At 34.9% G+C, this 27,115-nt stretch overlaps 1 protein-coding gene and 1 pseudogene across 2 annotated transcripts in view; one reads left to right on the top strand and one right to left on the bottom strand.

The window, feature by feature from the left end:
• Positions 1–3,552: 3,552 nt before the first annotated feature.
• Positions 3,553–6,703, top strand: LOC306843128 (peroxisomal membrane protein 11A-like). The gene is made up of 3 exons (XM_079374415.1): positions 3,553–3,965; positions 4,078–4,193; positions 5,286–6,703. The coding sequence occupies exons 1-3, from the start codon at positions 3,910–3,912 to the stop codon at positions 5,852–5,854; spliced, it is 741 nt and encodes a 246-aa protein (XP_079230541.1). The 5' UTR covers positions 3,553–3,909; the 3' UTR covers positions 5,855–6,703.
• An 828-nt stretch (positions 6,704–7,531) lies between these two features.
• The window catches only part of LOC306843247 (RNA polymerase II elongation factor ELL-like), a 39,534-nt pseudogene continuing 19,950 nt past the window's right edge, over positions 7,532–27,115 (bottom strand). Inside the window, exons 3-12 of the transcript XR_013785976.1 lie at positions 24,848–24,972; positions 23,319–23,482; positions 18,565–18,806; positions 16,146–16,270; positions 13,810–13,936; positions 13,040–13,478; positions 11,048–11,111; positions 10,500–10,671; positions 9,957–10,001; positions 7,532–9,338 (exon numbers count right to left, since the gene is read on the bottom strand). The product of XR_013785976.1 is annotated as an RNA polymerase II elongation factor ELL-like (transcript). The remainder of the gene's footprint in view (positions 9,339–9,956; positions 10,002–10,499; positions 10,672–11,047; positions 11,112–13,039; positions 13,479–13,809; positions 13,937–16,145; positions 16,271–18,564; positions 18,807–23,318; positions 23,483–24,847; positions 24,973–27,115) is intronic.

Below are 27,115 nucleotides of genomic sequence, written 5' to 3'. Positions count from 1 at the left end.
ATTTGCAGCTTTCATACAATAAGTGTGATGTGTGTCTCTGTAAATACTAAACTCCATGCAAACATCTTGATCTTAGTCATAACTCAAAATGTGTGGCATTAAACATCTGTGACAGTTTAAAACACATCAACACGGCAGTCTGGTCATCAATAACCATGAATGTTATGCTCTACACAGCAACAGCTGGAAATGCATTGGTTAAATGTATTGTTTTTCAATAAACCACATTCATATGCTTCTTCAAGAACACTGTATTCTTGGGTAAACCATCTGTGCTTTCCTCAGTAAACTTCAGCTGTTCCAGGAATACTTCAGTAACACCTGAGGCAATGTCATGCATGCAAATTAGTTGCCACATCATAATTTTCTTTCGTTCAAAGCCATTTCATTACATTAATATAGCCTGAAACAACTGAGAATGGCAATTTAGCAAATCCATAATAAGATAGAAATACTGTGATATCCTAAAAGTGATAAAAATGTCACTGCATATTTATTTTGGGTGTGCTTTTAACTGAACTGCCTTTCTAAATGCCATATTGCAGCCTTGACGTGGTTGAATTTACGATTGAGGTGTATTTGTTCGGTGTGTGCAAAGACATTTTTGAAGGAGCCCCTAAATATTGTGCGAGACTGACATTGAGTGTCATTCTTGATCAAACACTGCCCCCTGCAGGCGTATGTGTAAAACGGATCTGACTTTCACATGATTTTGAGGTAAAAATAATTTTGTGTGCATTACATACCAGCTGGAAGTAAAGAAAGAAAGAAAGAAAGAAAGAAAGAAAGAAAGAAAGAAAGAAAGAAAGAAAGAAAGAAAGAAGCAGGTGATTTTACCAATGTTTAAACGAGTTAACCCCCCCCAAAAAAAAAAAAATGCTGAAAATGTACTCACCCAAGGCCATCCAAAATATTGATTTAATTTCTTCATCAAAATAGATTTGGAGAAATTTAGCATTCCATTATCTGCAATGAATGGGTGCCGTCAGAACAATAGTCCAAACATCTGCTAAAAACATCACAATACTCCACAAGAAATAGGCACAAATCCAAGCCATTAATTCATGTCTTGTGAAGTGAAAAGTTGTAAGAAGCACGTCCATCATTAAGGCATTTAATCTTTAACCCTTCATTTCTGGCCAAAAATCAGTCCATAATCCATAACAGGTCTTCTAGTAAAAAAGTTCATCACCTGTTGTCCTCTCATATCAAAATACAAAAACATATTTTTAGAACTGTTTTGTAATGTTTTCACTTGCAAATGATTGATTTTCACTGGAGAATGTAATATTATGGATAGAGAAGCTTTAGCCGGAAGCAACGTCAACGTATTGATGAATTAGCTTCTTATAAACAAGCAGTTTTCCACTTCATAAGATGTAAATGATGGAGCCATGTTGATTATTTGTGGATTATTGTTATGTTTTTATCAGCTGTTTGGACTCTCATTCTGACGGCACCCATTCACTGCAGAGGAAACATTAGTGAGCAAGTGATGTAATGCTAAATTTCTCCAAATCAGTTCCAATGAAGAAACAAACTCATCTACATCTTGGATGGCCTGAGGGTATAAATTTTAATTTTGGGATGAACTATTCCTCTAATGAACTCTGGCTTTATTCATATCATTTTAGCCTTAAGGTCATCAATCAAATATGACAATTCCCCAATTTCAAATATTCAGGCTGCACATTTGAAATAATAATAACGAAAAAACTCATTGTAGACGTAGAACGTGTAATAGATCACATCAAAAGGAATAACCAAATACCGAAAAAAATATTGTAGATGATTCATTTTTAATTTCACAGTCTATATCATCTTCATGTAAAAAATAAGTGTGTATTATACTAAAATGAGTATTCACTGTTTGAATTCAAAGGCATTGCACTTAGACCTATGAATTTATAAGCTGATAGCAAAAGTAGGCCTTTACCATAGTGATAGATGATAATAAATTTGAAATTATTATCTTATATATATGGTTTTTTTTTTTTTTTTTTTTTTTTTTTGGGTGACCAATAAGCAGATGCTATTGAATTATAATTCACATTATAAAGCACAAATAGCTAATTGTCTGGACATATTCTTCCAAAAGGCAGCCTAACTACTTTAGTAATCACATGGGAGCAGTTCAAATCAGCACGTAGCATCATGCATAAAAATAGAAAGTAGGCTATGCCTGGCAGCCTGGGTAATCTCATCCAAGTCACTCAGTCGGACTGTCGAGGCCCTGCTTTTATGATGCGTTTCATGTAAAGAATTTTCTATTTTATGACATGCACAGTTACTAAAGAGATTTTACACTCCCATTCATTCCCTGATGATTTTGGACTTATTTCTTAAGTCTTTTGTCATTATAGACACTTTCATAATTCAGACAACAACTTTAAAATGCACACACACTTACAGCTTGATTAACATGCTGTTAATCAAAAAGAATTAAATTCAGTTGACTTGCCTGTATTAACAAATGTCATCATCATATGAAATAGATCATATATGCTATACATATGTGTAAAATATATAATTGTACTGCAAGTCAAATGCATATGATCACATTCACACATTGCCAGCCACAAAATAATTACAAATGTAACCTTCGACCACAAAACCAGTCTTAAGTTGGATGGGTATATTTGTAGCAATATCCATTGTATGGGTCAAAATTATCGATTTTTATTTTATGCCAAAAATCATTTAGATATAAAGTAAAGATTATGATCCATGAAGATATTTTGTATATTTCCTATCGTAATTAGATTTTTGATTAGTAATATGCATTGCTAGAACTTCATTTGGACAACTTTATAGGTGATTTTTGTACCCTCAGATTCCAGATTTTCAAATAGTTGTATCTCAGCCAAATATTGTCCTATTCTAACAAACCATACATCAATGGAAAGCTTATTTATTCATTTATTCAGGTGATATATAAATCTCAATTAAAAAAAAAAACCCTAATGACTGGTTTTGTGGTCCAGGGTCACAACAAGTCAACAAGTCAATAGTGAATTTACATGTAATAGCAATATCATAAGGAACAGTAGCCTACTAACCTGTGGTTCTATTCCAGGTATTTCTGTTTTCCAGTCATTGGCTCAAAATTACAAAACATTAACATAAAATTACTAATCTTCTTTATAATAGTAACACAACTTAAAACATTCATCTTAAAATGTAGATTGTGCTGGGAACATGAACAAATCAATATTAACATGAACGTGAATGAATCGTTCTTTTGAGTCGGATCTTTTCAATGAATGAAACATGTTCATAAGGCCAGTCTAAACCATTTGTTCAAAGCAAGGAGGCGATACTTTTGCTTTTGGGACGATAGAAGAAATATTACAAATAAAAAGTACTGGAAATATGTTTACAACTTGAGCTGGAATCATAACTGTAACAAACAAAACGGGGATACGGTACATTAAAATAAACCGATTTGTTAATAACGAAGTGTGCTTATTACACAACTTTGATCAAAATCAGGCTTGAATGCAGGAAACGCAATTGCGTCATGACGTAAAATGGAATGTTTTTAAACGAACTGTTCAAAAGAATCGATTCCGGAAAACGAGTCGGACATTCTATCGCCAAACCCTCTGCCTATCATAAATGTTTTTTTCATAATGTCATACATTTGAAATCTCGAAATTGGTTAGCGCGACACAATAATGATTTACTAAAGGGATGTGAAGTTTGTTATTTGGTCCCAACGTGTGTTTTGTATGTTGCGTGAACTTTCACCTCAGTTCCCACAGTCACGCAGTGTCGTGTGGATTTGACAGGATAGTGACAACTCTAACACGATCTTTGAGTATGCATTGGCTTTCGAGCTTTTAGTCATTTATTCCTGAAAGAATCGCATTTTGCACAGCGTTGTTGTACACTATCTGTTGCAGCCACATGGAAACATTCATCAGCTTCACTAACCAAAGTCAAGGAAGGGATCGCATATTCAGGTCAGTCTCTCTTATCAAAGCTTGTCATCCGTCAAATCAACATCAGAAGTTATTGAATCCGTAAAGACGAGCTAGACTATGTCTGAACATTTTGTTTGTTTGCTTGCTTTAGAGCAACCCAATATGCTTGTGCTCTGGCGAAATACCTTCTGAGAAATGAAGCGAAGAGAAAAGAGCTGGTGAACAAGCTGCAGTTTCTGGAGTCTAATATGAGTTCGGGGCGGAAGCGTAAGAATGAACGTTTACTGTTACATAAGAAAGCAATCACATACAAAACAAAAGTTCTTTAATTTCTTTGTCAGTACCTAATGTTCCAGCTTTGCTAGTAGAGTTATCTCAGATAGTATTTCTTAATTCTCTAGTTATAGTTCAATCAGTGTAGAAAATTTTAATTATTGACATTTGGGCAGTATAGTCAAAGGACAACTGCCCCCCTGGTGTTGTCTTGCTTTTCCCAAAGTATTTTTATTTTTTTTTCTATCCATTGTTTAACATCAAATGGGGTTTTATATTTTCACAAAATATAAACTATATTATTGCACACCTCTATATAATAAGTTGAACATATCCAACTTTACCTGCATACAGTATACACACGTAAAACAATATATAAGTTAGCCTAACTTGATTGTTTATAACAGTGTAAAATGTGAACTATATTATTGTCCAGCTCTAATCTGCTAAATATGACTATATGACATGAAGATATTACAAACATTAAAATCATGATTTTTGAATTATTAATTTGTTGTAATAATTCATGAAATATTACAACACGCACTGGAGTATACCAAATAATCATTAGTGTGTATTCAATTTGCACCTGGAGAAATGAAATAAATACTGTTAAAGATTAGAATATGTACCTACTACAACTGGGATAGTGGCTAGTATGTGATGACGATTAAGTACTAATGACTAATTAAATAGATGCTAGTCACTAATGGAATAAGTACAAGTGAAATTGAAAAGATCACAATTTGAATACTTGTAGAGGTGAAAAGTAGTTGAGTATTAGTGCACTTGTTTACTTAAGTGAGTTTCCATGAGTTCTGTTAAAATAATTTTTAATAATTTGTACATATATATTTACTAGGAAATAATAATTTTTCCCCACTACTACATACATGCCACAGTTGCCACATCAATGTTTGATATAGTGACTGTACTTTAAATTAAGCAATTTCTCAGCACAATTTCTTGTGTAAAAATGAAGTACTATTAACATAAATATAGACACTAATTCATTTCATGACATCTGTTTTTTGCAGATATTAAAATGATATAATCAGGAATGTATCTGCTTTTCTCTTTTTTCAGTATTCAGGCTTGGGAACACCGTCAACTCGATCCATGCGGCCAAGAGCACTCTTCATATTTCTGACCCCGTGCTGCGCTTTTGCCTTACTTTTGCCAACCTCAACCGTGCCTTGTATTTCATCTGTGACAACATACTCTGGGCCAGAAGTATTGGGCTAATACGAGACATCGACAAGGAGCGCTGGAGCTTGAACTCCACTCACTTCTATTTCCTGTCCTTGGTTATGAATCTAACCAGAGACATCTATGTGATCATCCAGCTTATGGTGCAGAAGTCTCGGGACCGACACTTTCAGCAAAACGTCGACCAGCATCTCAGTGAAAGCCCGGATGTGGCTTGTGTCATAGTGCCTCAGCTTGACGCGTTCCTCTTCCTTCTCCTTGAGAGCCTCAGAAATGAACCATCTGTGGCTCTCGATACAGTTAAAAATGTTTGCGATCTTTTCATTACACTTGACAAACTGGGCATTTACCAAACAAATGCAGGGGTGGTGGGCTTCTGTGGCCTTGTTTCTTCTCTTTTAGGTATATTGTCAGTTTTGAGGCCCAGCCTCAAAATCAAGCCATGATTTAGGGAATGAGGAAAATCTTTTAGAGAAACATCCAAAATGTCTTGTATGAGAGAACTTCTCTAACAAATGTTTCAATTTCATTTTAGTGTGGAATTAGACTACTATTAAGCTTACTTTTGTAAAGGGATCAACTTAATTGTATAAGGGAGGCAGGAGAACAGCACATACCCATAATGCAGCAGTGCACCCGCAGGCCTGTTCTGCAAAACATAATAATGATAAAAAATAATAGCATCATTTAGATAAGATTTCACAGTGTGGGTTTGACCACATGCTGTGTACACTTTCATTAAATAGAGTGCCTTGCTGTATCTGTTGTTATATTATGGCAGCCCTAGTGAAATAATACACCTGTATATTATGCAGTATTTAGTAGTTTTAAAAGAGATTATCTCACTTTGGTACTGATGATATTGAGAAGAGGGTGCACAAACATATTTTGGAACTTTTCAACAAAAAGATGCTCTCTGTGATGGCAGATGCTCAACTTTCTGAAATATGTTCTTAATATTTAGTCTTTTCTACATGGAAAACCATCTGTGAAATTAGATATTCTACCTCGTTCTGACAGATCCCATAGTTGTTTACAGATGTGTGTTTTATTTTTGGTGCCAGACAGTTTTGTTAGTTATTTCCAATTTTGGTTTATCATGGCAAAAGATAACTTATTACATTCTGATATTTGGTTGTCAGCACAAACTGCTTTAAGAACAAACTGTGAACTTCAATAAAGGAATTTTTATGCACTGTTGAAAGGTTTTGGTTTGTTTCTCACTTGTCTTCTAAAATAGAATTTCAACAGTTTGTCCTCACATTACACACAATAAAAACGGCGGTATTATTGACAAACACCTGGACTACATGGATTTGTGATGGTTTAGTTTTAAACTTACTAGACCACAGGCCTAAACTAGATTTAACGGAGTCATGAACTGATTTGGGTTTTAATTTGGACTGTTCTCTGAGGTCCACTTATAATGTTACCAAGATTTTTACATCAAAACACAATTTAGAAGTAATAGGCTATTTTCTGTCCACCTCTGTTTGAATAGGCGTGCCGAATGCTATGATTGGCTAACAGTTGTGTATGTTTGACAGCCTACATCCTTCACAGATGGACTGTGTTTTAGGTTAAAAACGCATAAATACTCAGCACATATCAAATGATCTGTAATAACTGACAAAGATGATCGCATAATGAAAACAGTTACTCGAACCGGACATAGGATTCCCATATAGTAGACACAGCATAATTTCAAGTTCTTACTGACGTGGTCTGGCACTTTATTAAAAAATAAAGTTCATCAAATAAAGTTTATCATTTGGTTTCTGCATAAACCTCTTGTCATTAAATGCCCATGAGGAGGATGCAATACTAATGCAATACTAGAATTTTCAAAGTTAAGGCATGAACAGCAAAATGCTCATTGGATCAGCACAATCAGCAAAAAAAAACAGGTGGAGAAGAAAAGACATGTTAACTGCAAAATAATTAAGGTGAAAAACCATCAGGAACCATTTTCCAGAACTGTAACCTACCTGGAGTCTCCAGAAGCGTGGTCTTGGGAGACTAGATTCGGTAATAAAAATAAATAAATAAAAAAAACTAACAAAATTACCCTCAATTAATAAGAATCACAAGCTGAAGTGAAATACATGAAGACAGTTTTTTTTGTATAGTTTTAGTTCATAATTTGCTAAACAAATTGTGAAATTAAAAGTCAAATCAGAAGACATTTCCATTGTATTAAGTTAATGTGGTCCAGTTTATTTAAGGCATCTACATCAATACATGAAGTTGCCCCATGAAAGGATGAAACAAACTGTTAACAATATAAAGAGAAATGCTATTTTGGCAAATCTATCAGTTTTCCAGCCAGATAACAAATCAGAATCAAGGATTAGAGGAACTAACACTAGTGACATAAATAACAGATCAGCAGTCTCCACAAGAGAAATCTCAAAGCGCAAAAGTGACACAAAAATACTTCCATAATGTACATGAGGCTATGGGCATGAACAGGAATGACATGGACATAGAGGGACTTTGGAAAGACTCTGCTTCTATAACGTTCGGTGTTTGTGTCAGTTTGTTACGTAAAGCAGAAGACCAATGAGATCCTCCATCAAGTACAACATTCTGGGAAAACAGACATACTGTATACTTTCATCCACATAAAACATGACCCAAACGAAAATCAGGATTCAAAGAAAGCCTGACACAGTCTATGAAGGTCTCCTTCATGCTTTAAAGGGAATGAACGCAGAGTTCATTCAAACTTCAAGAAATTATCTTGAAATTACATATCCAATAAATCAGGTAAAGAATTGCTTTTTTTATTATTATTAATCAATACATTTTTATTTTAAAAAAGGATCAAAGAAATTAAATGTGCTTTAAAACATGATTGTTTCTGCTGTTTAGTGTCCAAATAATAATAATAATAATAATGTTATAAACATCATTATTTAAGGACACAGTGTGCTGTAGTGGTTTGAGCACTGGACCCTGGACACGAAAATCATGAGAAAATGATCACTTTATCAATTTTGAACTGTCAAGGTTAAGCACCTTTCCTCTCATTACACGATTGGCTACAGGAAATCAAGATTATATTTGCATCCCAGAGCTCATCATGTAGCTACACACAAAAGAGGAAGGTCTTGTCTAATTAAGAGTCAGACGTAGGTGCTTTCACACAGACGTTCATATGGCAGATTGCACCCTCGTACTCTACAGAGTTTGGTAGGATCACCTCAGAGTTGAGAAAATTCCAGGTTTCCCTTATTCTATCCAGTGATTAAACGCTCTATTATAGATGTCGAGATCTTACAAGTGTACAAATATACATTCAGTAAAATATCAAAATAGAAACTGTGCTCAAGTTCTCTGATAAATCACTGACAGACCGAACACAGTACAGATAATCATCTCTCATCGTCCAGGCTTTATGATTGTACCATAAAAGCAGCCCACAGCCCTGAAGGTCAGAGCTCAGAGCCGAAGTTAGAAGATCAAGAGCAACGGTTAAACATATGCTGCATTTGGGTAGGAAAATAAAACATTTTGGCTTTGGTTGAGTCTCACGTCTAACCAATTCCTAAATGCAACACTTTTTACACCAACAAACGGGGGAAAAAAATAAAACTTTAAAGGGCTTAAGTCACTAGTTGGAGGTCTTGGCCTTTGTTTGATAGTTTGGGCTTAGATCCTCAGCCTCCGCATTGTTACCCACAGTTTGTGCGGAGGAAAGACGTGGAAATGCCTTGTTGTGCTCAAGAGAGACATTTGGTCCTGGTTTATTTCCACTGAGGAGTCGTTTGGTCTGTGCGAGCAGACTGGAGGAGGAGGAGAGTGGAACCGCTGGCACTAGGACGGCGTTTGTGTGCGGTCATAGTCCAGAATCAGGCCTTTGATGTGTGATAGTTTCTGATGGAGATACTCGCAGCGCTTCTTTTCTTCCCGGTAGCCTGGAAACTTCTGCGGGGACAAAAACAAGATCTTCAAAATGTGCACATTAGAGGTGGGTATCAGTACGAATTTCTTGCTTTAGATGGCGACATCTGCTGGACAGAAGGTTCACTAGAAATCATGTTTAGTATTCACATGGTCAGAGAATATGAGGCATGAAAGGTTCAGTTATTGCTAAAATAATTAAGAAGAATCGTTTTTAGGAGTTGAAATAGGGTTAAAAAATATAAATATTAAATGAAAAACTCAAAAAACCTAATGAAAATTTGAAACGTTGCATCGGGCTCTAATTGAAACAAAACAAGAACTAAAATGACTAAAACCTAATTACTAATAGAAATATAAAAAACTAATAAAAATGACAAAATAAAATATATTAACATTAAAATATGAAATAAGAGCTAATTAAAAAAATTTATAAATACTATAAAAACTATAAGAGATAAAACTAAAATAACACTGAAATATTCATGGGGTTTTAAGAATTTATATCAGATTATTTAAATAAGGTTCATAGTTATGCAAAAACTATTTTTACCCAGCCCTAGTTTAGACAGTCCCTCAGTTCACTGAGTTCAAACACTATCAACATAATGCAATTATCAACACATAATACAATTCTCTTACCTTCTTATACTTCCTATACTTCTCCATTATTTGATCTTCCATTACCTAGAATAATCAAAATAATGATTACAACAAAACCAAACATATTAATCTAAAATAACCTCTGACATCATGTATTATGTAACTGTTATATAAGGTGTGCTAAAGCATTATCTTGTAAAACAAAGACACATTCTTCCACATGTGACCTTTAAGCCATTACGCTAGTCTTCAGTGTCACATGACCTTACAGAAATCATTGTAATTTGATGCTCAATGAGAACATTTCTTATTATTATCACTGGTCTACTGCCTATCTATCTATGCATCCATCCATCTATCTATCTGTAAACAGTGATACATTTTTTTACGACTATTTGATGAATAAAAGTTCAAAGGAACAGCATTTTTTCTTTTTTGGAATGGATTTTTTTTGTGACATTATAAATGTATAAATGTCACTTTTGATCTGTAATAACTGTCTTTTTTTTTCTTAAAGAAAATTAACAATCTTACTCGCTCCAAACATTTGAACAGTAGTGTATATGATGTCTTTTTCCATACCTTATACTTGTGTGTCCCGGGAGACAGTGTCTTTATCTTGGATCCCAGCTGAACAAACATCTCCGTGACTTTCCCTATACGTTCATGAAGGTCTCTGTACTCGTCATATTCCGCACAGAAATCCTCCTTGTATCTCTGCCGCTGCTCAGAGTCTGTAATAGTGTTGTATTTTCTGGAAACAGAAGTTCCTTGAGTTAACTAAACCATTAACAGTAACAATAATTTAAGTCGCTAGGAAGAATACTAATAGAAACCAGTAGGTGGCAATACATATTCAAATAAATGTGTATTCTCATTCTTGGGTTGTTTGTCTGAAACTACCAGTTCCTTAAAAAGCTCAAATACAGAACATTTCAAATCAAAAACAAAGACTTTTGTGTTTTCTATATTTTAACTTGAATTATTGCATTCTGTTCTGTAAAATTAAATTACACACTATTGCTTTAACAGAGTTCACTTTCTATTCTTTAATCATCAGCAGACGATCTCCACCTTGTAATTACAGAAGCACAAAGCAGTAAAATAAACTGAAATCTGGTCTTACTTACAATAAATAATCAGGCAGCTCATCGGGCGAGGCACGGGTGACAGGTGTGTTGGGTAGTTCATGGTCTACACAAACACAGACAAGAATGATAAAGTGGTTTATGCAATTTCACTACGCAAACATATCAAAGTGCCATGCTGCCCGGGTTGATGGAGTCATTTATCAAATCTTGCAATAAGGGACGTGGAGGGCGGTCGTCGCTGACAAAGGCTGCCTGACAAGACATCAAGCTTGAGGCGACGGTCAAAGTGGGCTCTGCACGTTTTACAGTGGGTCAACCCAGCTGCTAGTTAAGTTAATCATCCACCCTGGTGCTAGGGAAGGGCGCAGACGAGCAGTCACCTCGCACGCACACATCTGTGTACTCGCACTCAAACAAACAGGAATATTTTCTGAATTGCTTGGCAAGTCCAAACCTGTTCTACCATCATTTCACTTGAAATGAAAGTGTCTCACAGTGAGCCACTTCTGAGATGAATTGCAGTGGCAGAGCTGAAACAGGATGTTGTTGTTTTTTTCTTTTACAGAACAGCAGTTATTCAGTATTAAAAACATCTAGTTAAATTATGTATATACTAATATATGTGGGTATATAGTATTTATAGAGTTGTAACTTTTAGTTTTAGTTACTTTTTCTTATTTGTAAGTCGCTTTGGACAAAAGTGTCTGCTAAATGACAAAAGCAAAGTAAAGTAAATTCCCTCTGATAAACAATGACTCCATTGCCCTTTTGGCAGTGCTGATAAATATTGATTATGATCACCAAAATTCCTACCATTATCACTGCCTGACATCCCATAAAACAATCATAACATCATATTGCTATACAATATTTTACTGTGGATTCTAAATCTTATTGGCAATGACGGTACAGCTTAAAAATATATTAAGATATATAAAATTATTTATTTTCAATTATTTTTTTAATTAATATTGTTGTACATGCAAATAGGCCAAAAAATGTGTAATTGTCACAAGCAAAAATAATGTAACAAATTATCAATTAACATTTATTATGCTGTAATTATACAATTAGTATTGTAATCATTTAACATTCCCAGTTGTATACACCACTGTTCAAAAGTTTTTGTTGTTGTTGTTTTTTGGATTGTTTGGGATTTAAAAAAACAAACAGAAAAATCTTATATGCGGACCAATGCTGCATTTATTTAAATAAAAATACAGCAAAAACTGAAATATTAGTTCTATTTAAAATAAATGTTTTGTCTTTTGTAACATTTTAAATAAATATCTTTACAGTCCCTTTTTATAGATTTTGTATACATTCTTGCTGAATAAAAGTAGGCTATTAATTTCATTAACTAATGGTGTTAGTGGCTGCTTGTTATTTATTTATTTATTATTGTTTTACTTGTCAATGTTCTTTAAAAGTTGAGAATGTGTGTTTTATTTAGCTAGTTGTCTGCAATTAAGAAAACCCAATAAAGTATAAATCATGAATTAATATGTATAAATTTCCTTAACAAAAAAAAAAGTCCATATATATTACTTTCCTTTGCAAATAATTTATTGGCCACAGATATATATGACCCTGGACCACAAAACCAGTCATAAGGGTAATTTATTTTTTAAATTGACATTTATACATCATCTAAAAGCTGAATAGGATAGTAAGGATAAGACCATATTTGTCCGAGATACAACTATTTGAAAATCTGGAATCTGAGGGTGCAAAACATTGAGAAAAATCGCATTTAAATTTGTCCAAAAGAAGTTCTTAGCAATGCATATTACTAATCAAAAAACAAGTTTTGATATAATAACGGTAGGAATTTTACAAAATATCTTCACGGAACATGATCTTTACTTAATATTCGAATGATTTTTGGCATAAAGGAAAAATCAATAATTTTGACCCATACAATGTATTGTTGGCTATTGCTACAAATATACTCATGCGACTTATGACTGGTTTTGTGGTACAGGGTCACATATTGCACCTCTACATCAAAATCTTCACCTTTAAACCCACCATTAATATTTTCCTGGTTCTGTTTGAGGTCCGGGCTGGTCTCGGCCCACTCTGGTTTTAATCGCTCCCTCTCCTTTTCTTTATGCTTCTTGGACTTCTTTTTGTGCTGGCCATTTGCTAGCTGCTGGTCAGTGCAGATTTCTGGATCAGTTCTTGGGTGTTTGGGGCTGGACGATGGCTGCTGTGCTGGTTCTGGCTGTTCTGGTTTGGGCACGCTGTTGGACTCGCTGAGCTTGTGCCGCTGGTAAAGACCATCAGGGCTCTGCTGAGCCGTACTGCTACCCCTTTGCAAACTTGTGTTTCCATGAGTGGAAGAGCTACGGCTCATGGAGGAGCTGAGATGTCCATTGGAAGGAGATTGCAAGGGCATGTTCTGGTCCAATAAACGTTGCTTTTTCGGTGTCTGACTTTCTGGATGGTCGGAAGGCACTGGGCGTTTCTGGGAAGAAAGAAAGGAGGAGATTTTACAAACTTTGCAAATGGAAAACAGCAATAGTGTGGACCGGCAACTTAATTGGCTCCTGCAAACAGCAGTGACTGAAGCGCCTCCAGCATCTCCATAAATAAAGAACAGACGACGCCAAGCATGATCTTCGCAAGAAGAAAGGAAAAAAAAAGAGGCTCTTCTTTTTCTCAGGTATATCAATCATACATTCAATCACAAAACTGTTTCAGTGCACACAAGAAGCTGGTATTCCATTGCACAGATACTACAGCTTTAAAATGAGACGGAGGAAAAGTAGCACTTCTTTTTATAGGTGCATATTTACCATGGAGAGATTCTTGACAGGGCTGAGTTGGGATGGAGAATCCCCTGAGGTTTTGTGGAATGAATGGCTGGACTGGAGGCTTTTTAACTGGCTACTGCTGCTGCTGCTGCTGAGTGGCTGGAGTTTTCTGGAATATCAGAGAGTGACACGCCATCAAAACTTCATTCCATTCATGCTTGCCATCAGGAAACCTTTGCTAATTAAAATCTTAAGCAAATCTGCAAACTATCCCAAGTTGAGATCAACTTCCTAGTTCCAGAAAGCTATAAAAAGGTGCAGTTGTGTTACAGGAAATGGAGGAACTAAACAGGAAGAAATTTAAAGCTCAGGATCAAGGTCTAAGATTTGCACGAGTGTTAATCAGGTTTGGCTGGAGTGTAAAAACATTATACTCTTGCACAGCATTCGTTCGGACAGAGCGCCGGGGATGTTAGTCTAGTTTAGCATTTCCGGGTAGCTGATAACATCTGCAATGGGATTGGCAAAAGCCTTGCTAATGTCCAGTGACGAGAACAATGGTGCCAGAGACATTCCTACTCTGCTGGAACTTTCCTCTGGCAATCTGCTTCCTACAGCTCCTTCCTCTCATAGAGCTGTTTTTTCATCACACGGAGGATCATTCTTCACAAGCGATTTGCTTCGATGCCCTGACAAACCTGATGTACTAAACTACTCTAGACTATATACTGTAGTAAAAAAGTAAAGTAAAACAAATATAAAATACAGAATAAGATATACATAAAAATATATTTATTTACAAATAGATAGTCCATAAAAATACTAAATATTAAAGCATATTAGAATAATTTCTGATGGATCATGTGACACTGAATACTGGAATAATGAAGCTGAAAATTCAGCTACAGTTATTTTACATCTTAATAATTTCACAATATTATTTTTTTACTGTATTTTTAATCAAATAAATGCAGCCTTGGTGAGCATGAGACACTTTGAAAAACGATTATAATATCTTTCTAGCCCCAAAAGTTTGAATGGTAGCAGTTCATGGATCATTGTGCAAACAAGCCGTGTTGTGCAAGTCCCGTTCTGGGGTTTATTGCAAGATCATCTTGATCTGTCCCATTAGGATACTTTAGACTGGCAGAGCGCATTAAAATTGAGAGGCAGAGGTGAAGGCAGAGAAGAAACTCAAGCACGCAGTCAGTTATGCGGAGTGTGGAAAACCATTTGGCAGGATGGTTGCCGTTTATTCTCCTATTGTTCCGGGACTGAATGCGGCTGCACAGAAGCTTTCAGCATAATTCCACTCAACAGCACAGTGAATCGCACGGCTTCCTGCTCAGACAGGCCTATTAACCACATCATCTGTGCTAAAACGCGTACTTAATAAGGCCTCCAAAATACATCATCTCAGCAGACTGCGGGGGCAAGGTCTGGATGACAATACTGTACCAAACGTCACCAGCCCTTCTTAGTCAAAGGAAGTTGGGAAATAATACGGTTATGAAAGTTTAGCATGTCTCTAAGTAGGGTTATTACTGTGAAGTAAAACTACAACTATTAAAAACAAGGTTTTGTATACAACTGTTAAAAAAAAAATCATTTTTGTTAACTGAAATAAATCTCAATAAAATTAAATATAAATACTAGAAAATAAATTAAACAATGAAAATTAGAAATTTGCATAGGCATCTAACCGAAAGATGAAGCACTAAAATGACCTGGGTAAAAAAAAAAAAAAAAAAAAAAAAAAAACATACAAATTGAACTAAAACTTATACTGTAATAAAAATAAATTAAATAAATCATACTAGCAATATTAAACTAGTAATGTTCATCAAATAAAATATCATTAGCAATATTAAAATAACTACTAAAAATGACAAATTTATCAATAATTAAAATGACAACTGAAAATATAAAATAAAACCTAACTGAAAATATGAATATACTTTTTATTAATGTTTTCAATTATATATATATATATATATATATATATATATATATATATATATATATATATATATATATATATAAAATTGATATATAACTATATAAATAATATTAAAATAACACTGTTTTAATGATTTAAACTGAATCACTGTAATAAAGATTTCAATTATTTAAATTGTATTTCTAAATAATATCCAATATAATATTTTGAAAAAAATTAAAATGAAGATATTTTAGTTTTTTTCTTGATGAAGGGGTACTTGGACCTTACTAATGGGTCTATGCAAGACAAAAAAAAAAGGTTGAAATAAAACAGAGCAAAGAAGTATTGTAATGTAAAGATTATGGTCTGACACACTAAAATGACAATAAATATTTATAAAAAGATAAAAGTGATGTTGTGAGAATATTGTATGTACCTTGCCAATACCCTTTGAATGAGTTGCCGCTCTTCCTCGACATAGCCAGGCCAGTCCCTCCGCACATGTCTGTAGAAATCATCCTTTAGAGTAGAGCTGTGGTCTTTGGGATTGAGTTTGGCCACCTGAAAGGAAACATACAGAACAACAGAATTATTCTCCTAATGAGAAACTACCCTCCATTCACAAACCCACTTACGTAAACAATATTTCAAGAGTGACTTGAACCATCAAGCATTACTGGAGTCAGCATCTTTTTGAAGAAATATGACACTTTAGATTTTTTTACGAGAGAGAGAAATAATGTACAATAGGCCTTTTAAGGACATTCATAAAGACATCCAGAGGACAATAATTCAATTCAGACCTCATAAATGTAAAACAGAAAGCATAAATGTATTGCAGCACAGGACGTTCTGTAGAGCACTTTACAAATGGGATATGAACCCAGCACAACCCTCCCTCTGTCAAATCACGACACTATCCATTCTCCAAATATCATTACGGCAGAAGACTAATTGCTAGCGCTAGCACCGCAACCTCCCCTTGTTGACTGTGCAAGAACTTCTGGATATAAACGCAGCAGGAAGCATTCAGCAAATAAACCTACTGACAAAATCAGCCATAACCATCTCGTCTGCCCAAATGCAATAGAGAAGCAGCTCTGGACATAAACTATATTATCTAGACAGACTGAGTACTGAACTGTGTTTTCTGAAGTAGGGCTGAAGGAAGAGATTAAAAAAGAAAAAACCTGGCATTGGTGCAGAATGAAACGCTGACAGAGAGTTTTAATCAACAACATATTATACAGGGCTCCAGACTATGACTAGAACGGTCACAAGAGTGACATGTGCAACAATTGAAACTCTAGCCTCCATGAGCAACAGTCAGAAAAGCTTTGTGAGCATTAATGCATAGTTTAGTCATTTATCATCTTGGAGGGCCTTACATCTTCAGAGAGTCTGCAAGTGTATGCTGCATGCAATAACAACAGCGAGTCATGATGCTGATTCACAAACAAATTACTCTTATGAACTGCTTCTTTTTAGGGATGCACCGAAATGAAAATTCTTGGCCGGAGCCGAACAAAATGAAACACTGGGCCGAATACCGAACACGGGTTTTCGCATTTGTTCCCCCATGTAGGCCTACTTTGCCATTCTTTTCACCATTGCATAAATTAAATAGCTAAAATGTGCTTTTAACTGCATTCCCCTGCTTTTCAAATAAAAATAAATAAATTACAAAACAACAATTTAAAAATATTTACCTAACACTGAACATTTTTTAACATTCTATCAGACATTATACCAACAAAGCACAATTTAACTTAAAATGAATAAGGTACTAAAATAATATTTTTTGCCCATTTTTGAGACCCTCCTCTTGAATCAGGCATGCATTTTTACTGTACAAATAAATGCAGCCTTGCTGAGCAGAATATATGTATTATATCATATATAATTTTGTATTATATGATATAATACAAAAGAATATTTTTGCATTATATCATATATAATACAAAATATATTCATTTATATTTTTAAATTCATAAAAATATAAAGCAGTAATTTTAAATTCTAATTTAAAATTCGGTCAAAAATACAGTAAAAACAATATTGTTGTAAATTTTAAAAAATGTCATATATATATATATATATATATATATATATATATATATATATATATATATATATATATATATATATATATATATATATATATATACATACATACACACACACTGCCCTCCAAAAGTTTGGAAACACTCTAGAAAAGTGGGGTTTTGGACAATATTGGCATGAACCCTTTTTAATTTGTGATAATTTTGCACTGATAAGGGACAAAACGAACTACGAAAACATATTTTATTACATAAACAGTTTATACATAGAAAAAAACTTTGATTCATCAAAATATCCACCATTAGCAGCTATTACAGCTCTGCATAATCTGGGCATCCGAGCTGTCAGTTTATTCAAACATTGACTTTGAATTGGCAATCAATTGTTGAAGCTACAGTATTAAGGTGTGCTGACCCAAAACTCTTTTAAAAACCTGGGCCAAGTTTAAACCAGTAACCAGGCATCACAGCTGGCAAAGGGGCATGTCTGAATTTGACATGTATATATTGCCATTATTATTGGTTTTATTGCTGGTCTTCAATGATAATGCCAAGTTACTTTAATGTATTTAATACTATTTTTGACCAAATAAAAAGTCTTGAACTTCTTTCAAAGACTTTAAAAAATCTCACAAACAAACTTTTGAATGTGAATGTAGTATAAATAAATATATTGAGGAAAAACTCTGGATGTGGAATGTTACTTTGGAAACATTTTTCCATTCACGTAGATTATAAATATTTTGTTTGTTGTGCATTTGCGCTGTAGCATGCCGTGCACTTGTGTTTTACCTCATCCAGCACAGCATTCAAGTCGGCCTTGTCCTTGGGGCTGGCTTTCTCCTTCTCCAGCCAGAGCAGTAGTTCTGGCTTGCTGTAGGGCTTTAAGGCCAGAACGTGAATGACACGTTCCTTCAAGGGCCTGTGGGCCACCAAGCTAGGTGTACCGTTCCTCTTGCTGCTGGGTGAATGTCTATTAGTGTTGTCAAAGCTAGTCGGCAGGCCCTGTTTCTTCTTAATCTTCACACATTGACCTGAGGAGAGAAAAAAACCACTAATGATTTTTATGAAAAAGGGATTGTTTGTAAAACAAAATTGGTCTGTAAAACAAAAATATTCACCTTACATTATTCCTTAACATATTTTAATGTCTTCAAAACAAGCTCGGAATCTGCTAAGTGACATAAAACGGACTGAAAGATTATTCCTAACTCGACTGAAAATAAACCGAGAGCTCTGCAAATAGCACAGAACTTCTGGGGCCATTCAAATCCCCAATCTCTCGTTACGCAAAACAAAACCTAGTCGCCCTGAGGTGAAATTAGACACACACATAACAGAGAAGGGGTGAGCACTGGGGCCGTGACAAATGACTATCACACATACAGTAGTGTAAACAGCAAGCGCTGGACCACTTTAGGAAATACAGCTTTGAGTAAACATGACGGCCCCCATAGCACTCGTATGACCCGCTCTCCGGATATGCACTCTGAATTTGACATGCACCGAGCGGGACGGAGAGTGTGAAAGAGAGCTGACGGTAAACGTTGCTCTCTCCTGTGCAAATATCTAAGCAGTGGAAACCAAAGCACCTCAAATAGAGCCGTTTTTTCTGTTTTCATCTTCCCACCAGTGTGCTAATTCACCTGGAGCCAGCAGGACACAGGAGTGCTAATAGATATCAAGCATGCCTAATCTCATTAGAAGTTTAAACTGTACTTTGAAGGTTGCAATAGGACAAAGTGAAGCATAAGCTGTTCATACAGCGAGTGCTACGCTCCTGTGCTCATCCAGTTTTACATAACATTCATGCTTCCATTTAGACAGCTTTAGGGCTTTGTTATTGCTGCAGAAACACACTACGCTGTTGTCTTGTGAGTTAAATTCAAATGGATTGGGTTAAATCAAATTACTCAGTCATTTTAAGCAATCTTCACATTAACTCAAACGGAAAGTTCACCCAAAAATGAACTGTCTGTTATCATTTTTTTCACTCTCATATGACATGCGGTCTTCTGTGGAACACAAAAAAATGTACCGCCCTCACGTTGCTCCAAACCAGTATGACTTTTTTCTGTGGAAGACAAAAAAAAAAAACGATATTCTGAAGAATTTTAGTGGCCAAACGTTTTTGGTGACCATTGACATTTCTCAAAATATCTTCTTTTGTCAGAAGAGAAAGTCATGAGAGTGAGAAATAACAGAATTTTCAATTTTGGGTGAATATCTCCTTAAACCTTCATGGTTAACCTTCCTGCTGTATTCGGGTCAGTTTTGACCTGGCAGAGGTACATGAAAATGTATGGGGATACATATATAAAAAATGTTTATGAAAATACACATGTAATTTTATTATGATTATTGTAGTGACATTATTATGATTTTAAGTATTTTTTTAAGAGAAGGCCACATAAAAGTATCATATGTGTCTATCATGCAATCCACATATGGCTTGTGCACTATATATAAATTCTTCTGAAGCAGTGAAAGCTTTGTGTGAGAAACATACACAAATTTGAAGTCGCTGTTCACTGTTCAACCTTCCTCCAGTCAGCACTTAACTCAAGTGGGTTTATCTGAGGAAAAATCATGCAGGCTGGTTTTGTGAAACAGATCAATTACTTTACTGACAGGCTCTGACTCAAAAGAATGATTCATTCAAGAATCGTTCTTGAATTAAACAAGACAATTTTCTCATACAAAGCTATCATATAAGACTCTAAATATAGCAGACGAGTCATATAAGCACTTAAATTTATGCCATTTTTCAGACCCCATTAATTCGAACTGTACGGAAAAAACAAATGACCCGTACATTATTCAGAAATTCCTCAGAAACTTTGAATTATATCATTTAGAATGACATAACTGTCACTAAATGACAAATTTAGAAACCCATATAGTTTGCCTCAACAACAGGGGTCAGTTTTCCTTTCTCAAAAATGTCTCTGCTGCAATCGTACATGCAGGCACACTTTATTATACTTAAAAAAAGCTGCCTTCGTATTTCAACAGTTGCATTAACTACATGACAAATTGCAATAACCGCAGAACTGCGAGAACAATGATCCCATTTATGAGGAATGTTTGACTATTACACAGTCCAACACGCTGGCAAACAAGAGCGAAAAAAACACAACAGTACTGAATTCCTCTTGACGCCTAAACATGTTGCGCTTTGCAAAAAGTGCTGAATTAAACACTCTCTTTCTCCAAAAGCATTCGAGACACTTTACTGTATTTTGGGGCAATAATACTGTATGAACTGTAGACAGATGTCATAAGATTCCAACATCAAACATTTAATCAAATCTAGCCTTACAGGCAATCTCATCAAATCAAATTCCAAAATCAAATTGTTTGACCCCACAAAGCTCAGTAATCACTTGTTTAAGCATGTCTGCATGCTCAAAAATAGTACAACTTACCTGACTGTGCTTGAAGTAAATGCTACACTGTATATATTTGTATATTCATAAACACAATGAGTGGTTGACTGAAATATTGCTGTTATTTGGCATTGTTAGTTAGTTTTTTTTTTTTTTTTTGCCATTGCCAGAAAAGTTTTTCTGTTTGGCCGATAGGTAGGCCTACTGGAAGAGGGACTGCTATTTTGACAGAACCCTGAAAGCTCCCATTCTTAATCTTTATTAGTTTACAGTAAAACTTTACTTCCTTGTTATTTTTTTTAACCTCTTTGTGAAAAAATGCTATAATTGGATCACATAACCAAGAAATTCACATGGTAAATGCAGGTAAATGAGCAGATAAATGGGGGCATGTCCCAATTAGCCTAAAGTTTATTTTACAGATTTTCTTTTTTTTTTTTTAAATCAACACAAAAGTTGAGAAAACTTAAAAGTTTTAGGCAACCAGCATCCGCAGATTTTTGTGTTTATTAACTGGTTGTTTTCAGTTTATACAAAAAAGTTGAGAAAACTCAATCTACAAAACTTAAACTTTTAAGTTCTCACAACTTTATTTTTTTTTTACAGTGAAGTTGATTTTTTTTATTGATTAATTTCAAAATAATTTATTTAAATATAATGAATACAATAAATGAATAAAATTATTTCTGTAAAACATAAAATGTAAAATAAACAAATTTAATTAGGTTAAATAGTATGACATCATATAAGTCGACACATCAGTTTTATATCAGCAAGTGGCCACCCTACTCATTAAGATATGAGCATCAACCATCAAAAAATCCCTGTCAGTCAACCACTAATGACGACTGTACTAATTTTGATCACTAAATGAATGAGAACCAAAATAATCAAACAGTAAGTTCATAGTAATTTTTTTTATGATGCTTTCTGTCTGCCCCTTACCAGTGTGCAAAGTTAGAGCAACCTTAAAATACCTCTGCTCTATATAATTAAACGTCCACTGAAATACCTGCCATACATTTCAACGCCTCTGCCAACTATGAGAGCTATGAGGGCAAAGCAGTATTTAGAAACATCTACATGATAAGTGTGCCATTACTTCACCACAGAAATACAGTGTGCCGCCGCAAGAGGTTTCTCCGCTTGACTACAGAGATGGGAAAAAAGTTGGAGGCTGTTTTATTTTTGTTTCAGCCAAACAAATGCATCTGCCAGGCACTAAATTGTGGACATGGCTCCGTTTCTACCGCCATATGGTTAAAAATACGCATGGAGACAGTATTCCTTTTTTTTTTTTAGTGCGTGATGGAATAAAAAGCCAAAGCAAAGCAAATACTAAAAACTCACCCAAACACACCTATTATATGAAATCTGAATGGTGCAACATCAAATCATCCCGCTTTGGTCCTCCTATAATGTCCATCTCTAAATTATACCCCTTAGCAAGCACTGCAGCCCAAATGTGTTTACATTACAAGGCAAATTGAGACACATACTGACAAAAAAAAAGAGGATACTGCAGAGCTTTGTGTGGAAGGGAACTTTGCTTTCCTCAGTGAAAGTGATTCAGAGATTTTAATTGCCCCGAATCAAACAGACCTTATTTTCTCTAACCACTCAAGTGCTATCTTTCAGCTTTCTTAGACACGAGAGGCCAGCGCGACGCGTGTCCTTCTCTCTAGTCGTCGCTTAGGGAACTGCAGACTTTGCTTCAGAGAGAGACCCCATGTATAATTCAGTATTTCTGCAGATGAAAACCTAATTGATCCCCAGCCATGGTAATTAAAATCCTGGGCTAAACTTCATCCGCCCAGCATGAGACTTGTTAGCGCATACTTCTGGCAGTCTCAATCAGATTAATGGAACAGGTCTGTGGCTTCGTGCCTGTGTCATCTACAGATAAATGCTTGAGAAAAAGGGATCGGGGGAGGGAAACACATCTTTACACGGCTCGTCTGATACACAACCATCCCTTGATCAAAAACATCCTGGTTTATCCACCATTACTAACAGGATATGATACTACCAGGCTAACATATTACTTGCTTTTGGAAGAAATGAACGCGTTATTTGATATAAGACATGTTTTAATGAGAGCTAATTGCGTCTGTGCATATGGAGTTGGTCCTTTGTGTGCATGAGCTGGATTCTTACTTGGACGTGTGGATCCAGGTTTGATTTCAATGGCTGAGCGACTCCAGATGTCCTTTTCCACTTGAGACATGCGCTCGCGGGTCATCTGGTAGGAATCGTCGGTGGCACACACCGTGATTTTGTCCTGAATACTGCCCTGACTTTCCAGATGCTCCCTGCCATCTCTAAGCAAAAACAGGAAATACACAGTGAGTTAAATTATCATGCTGGAAAATATACACATGTGGATTTGTTGAAATTCCAGGGAATCAATTTACAGTCTTGAAAGCATCAGTTAGAACTGTTTGGAAATTAAAAGCAATTAAGTGATGTGGCACCATATGGCATAATGTTTAAGGGTGTTTATGAATTTATATCTGGCATGGAGACATGGTTATAGAGCTTGCTTAAAGAGAGAAAAAAAAAATTTAATAAATATATTTGTAATACAAATACTTTCCATTCAAACAGTTTACTTAGAAATACATAAACATTTTATACATTATATATTTTACAAAATATATTTTACGCATTGAAATAATAACATTATTACATAAGTCGCCATATTTTAAACACTAATTTTTCATATGTTTGGGGTCAGTAAGATTTTTATGTATGTATGCATGTATAAATTGTATTTATTTATTTACTTTGATACTTCTTAGAAGTAAGTCTTCACCATGCTCGCAAAGGCAGAATTTATTTGATCTAAATAAGTAAAAGTTCAAACAGTAAGATTGTGAAAATTATTCAAATTAAAAATGTTTTCTGGTTTAAAAAAAAACTTATAAATAGCTTTATTTTTGTAGTATGTGCAGACAGACAGACAGATCAAAATTAGTGTAGACATCACAACAGAAATTTCCTTGAAAGCTCTGAGAATCAACCTTCTATGTAAAGACTGACATGTTTAACGCCTCGCTCTCCATTGCTAAGTGTTACAGCTGCTCCTTTGTCCACAAAGCAGCCGGAAAGTCGGTGACTAATTTATGACTAATGGCCTTAACCGGTTTTTGTGGAATTGCTTTGCATCCTCTTTCCCACAAACCTATCTAATGCTATTCTTCAGCAAGACAAGCAGAGTATTGTGAGACTACAAGTCTCCTTTGAGCTGGAAAGCGAACAGATCAGTGCCACCCCGATCAAGACAGCAACTTCACAACTGACCGTGACATATACTGTAATACTGTAATGGAACTTGGGTTCAAAGGTCAAAGTAAATGTTGAGACTAACAAACAACAACCTATGTTCAACACACAGATTTAACATTCAAGACACATAATAACTAATACAATTTATTATTAAGCAATTTCAGTAATAATCATTAATTAAACAACTATTTAAAAAAAAAAAAAAATGTATTTATGCTGCTTCCATTTTTTTATTTTTTTGGACAGAAGCATGTGGTAAGTCTGAACTGTCTGTCACTATGTGCTCTAAAATAACAGGATGCTATTTTTATACAAATTTATTGGTAATAATAATAATTATTATTTATTTTTCCAAGTTTTTAATATTATTTGAATATTTTTTTTCTTCTGTGTCTTACCCAGAAATATACTGGTGAATACAGTCGAAGCTGGCCTGAGGTTTGTCTTTACTGTCACTGGACAGGTAGAAGGAGAAGACACGGAAAGCATCAGGAGAATCCGAGGAAGCAGGAATCTTGATATACTGTAAGATGAAAAGAAATAGACTTGTGTCAGTAAAGTCTAATTTAAATCTAAATATACACATATAAATACATAAGTGCCCACTATAAATGCACACACACAAACAGTGCAATTATGAGAGCGGATGTTTGTTTATACCCTCATGCTTCAGATCTATTAAATGGCTATTTTAAGCAATGGAAACACTCTTGTATAACAAACAAAAAAGAAACAAAAAACAGATGAATGCCATCAAGAATTAACTTTCATTACACAGTACAATCAAATACTAACACCAAAAAAAATCAATGAATTCCTTTTCATGCCTAAAAAAGACTTTTGTTTATCGAGAAGAGTTCCAGCTTGCGGCACTTGCTTCAACAAAGCTGTTTGGAAAAACATCTTTCATTCAATAAACCAGTCAAAAGAACTCCTCCCAGAGATGTCTCTCCAAAACACTGCTCAGTTAAGCAGCATGTCCTCATAAAGCAATTAAGAATTTCCTAGAAAAGGCACTTGCTGTACCAAAACCGTTTCATGATGGAATATTTTGCACTATTTCTGAAATAAATATCTGAAAATATTTGCTAATTATATGAGTTTAATGTGGGTTTGTAGAAAGCATCCTATTGCACAACGACTTCCAGGCCTCTTGTAGTAAAAACATCTACATTTGTCATTAATATATGTGTTTTTATGCCTTGTGAGCAAAAGCATTTATCCCCATGGTAAATTTTTCCAATTGATAGGGATAGAAGAGGATTTGACAAATTGTTGGAGTGTCTTGAAAGCATCAGTTTGAATAGTTTTGAAAATTACATAAACATATTTTTCATCATATGCTGACATTTTCCAGCAATTTATAGTGTCCATGGTGTTACATTACTGTAGAGTTTCCAGCTGTTTATCTAAAACTTTAAATAATATCTTTTTCCACTATAATAATTCCAGTCTAATAATAATTTGATACAATAATAATTCCAATCCTTATAATATTTTTTCCCCACTGTAAAGGGTATCTGACAAAACAGAAATATATTATTTCTAACACATCGCAAAACATGTAGGTAAAAATAAAAGTTGGCATTTTTTTGCCAGTGAAAATGTTGGCAAAGCAAATATAAATATGAACTCCAAAAGCTTCTTATTGTATTACAATAATATATGCACATAATTAAAGTGCTTAAAAAACTGACAACTTAATGTGAGACAGTTGTTCATATGTTCTTGTTTTGTAATATTTGTGATCCCTATGGGAGCTTTTTGGAGGCATGAATAAGCAAGTCAGCCAAAGAAACCTTTTTCAGAGTACGTGTGAACTTTTGCTCCACAATAACGTGCAGACTGCCTTTAAAAATGGCAAAAGCAATGGACAATGAAACAATGAAATGCAAAAAAAGACCACATACTGAAACTATTGTCTATTTATCTATGTGGTATCTATGGGGGAAAAAGTATTTTCTTTTTTATCTATAAAAAGTAAGGTACAACCACTTCAGTGCTATAAAACTTTTCAGCTAGATGAACAGTAAATGCACTTGCACATGCACTTTGATGGGTTCTGACTGATTTGTGCCAGATCGACTGCAGCTCTGAGTTTGTGTTCCGAGGCAACGCAAGGGTCACGACTCCGTAACTGAGTCAGTTATGTAATTCTCGCAGTCATCTGAGGGCGATCAAAAAAAATGCTGCCCTGAACAAGTAATATCGACAGCGTGACCTCACTACCTGTTCAAAGTCCTATGAAAAGGAATCAAGATTGCTGGACAGCTCTTCATGCACAAAGCCAAAAAAGCCGTGCTTCAAGACTGCCAAACACATGATAAGGGAGCACATCAGTCTGAGCTAAAGCTGTACATACACTCAATCCTGCGGCACTCTCAACTCTCCTTCATGCGGTGGCTCCTATAAAATATAACTTGAGGCTTCATGCGAGCTATTTCTGATATTAAAAGACAAGCTATATTCTTCAGGGGAGGCCTAGAAACCTACTTTCGCTAATACAGAAAGGCAATCCAAAATACAAACTCATTAAGCAACAGGTATTGCAGTGTCATTAAAAACAGCTTTTCCTTTCAAACAGCCTCCAGCTGAAAATTATGGATGTTTTAGTTGAGGCAGTGCCCTAGATTTGAGGAAAATGGATAGGTAGAGTCTGTATAATT

Source organism: Barbus barbus (assembly GCF_936440315.1).
Source record: "Barbus barbus genome assembly, chromosome: 23".
Classification (NCBI taxonomy): Eukaryota; Metazoa; Chordata; class Actinopteri; order Cypriniformes; family Cyprinidae; genus Barbus; species Barbus barbus.
The sequence above is the reverse complement of the archived record's forward strand: the minus strand, read 5'-3'. Positions and strand labels throughout refer to the sequence as shown.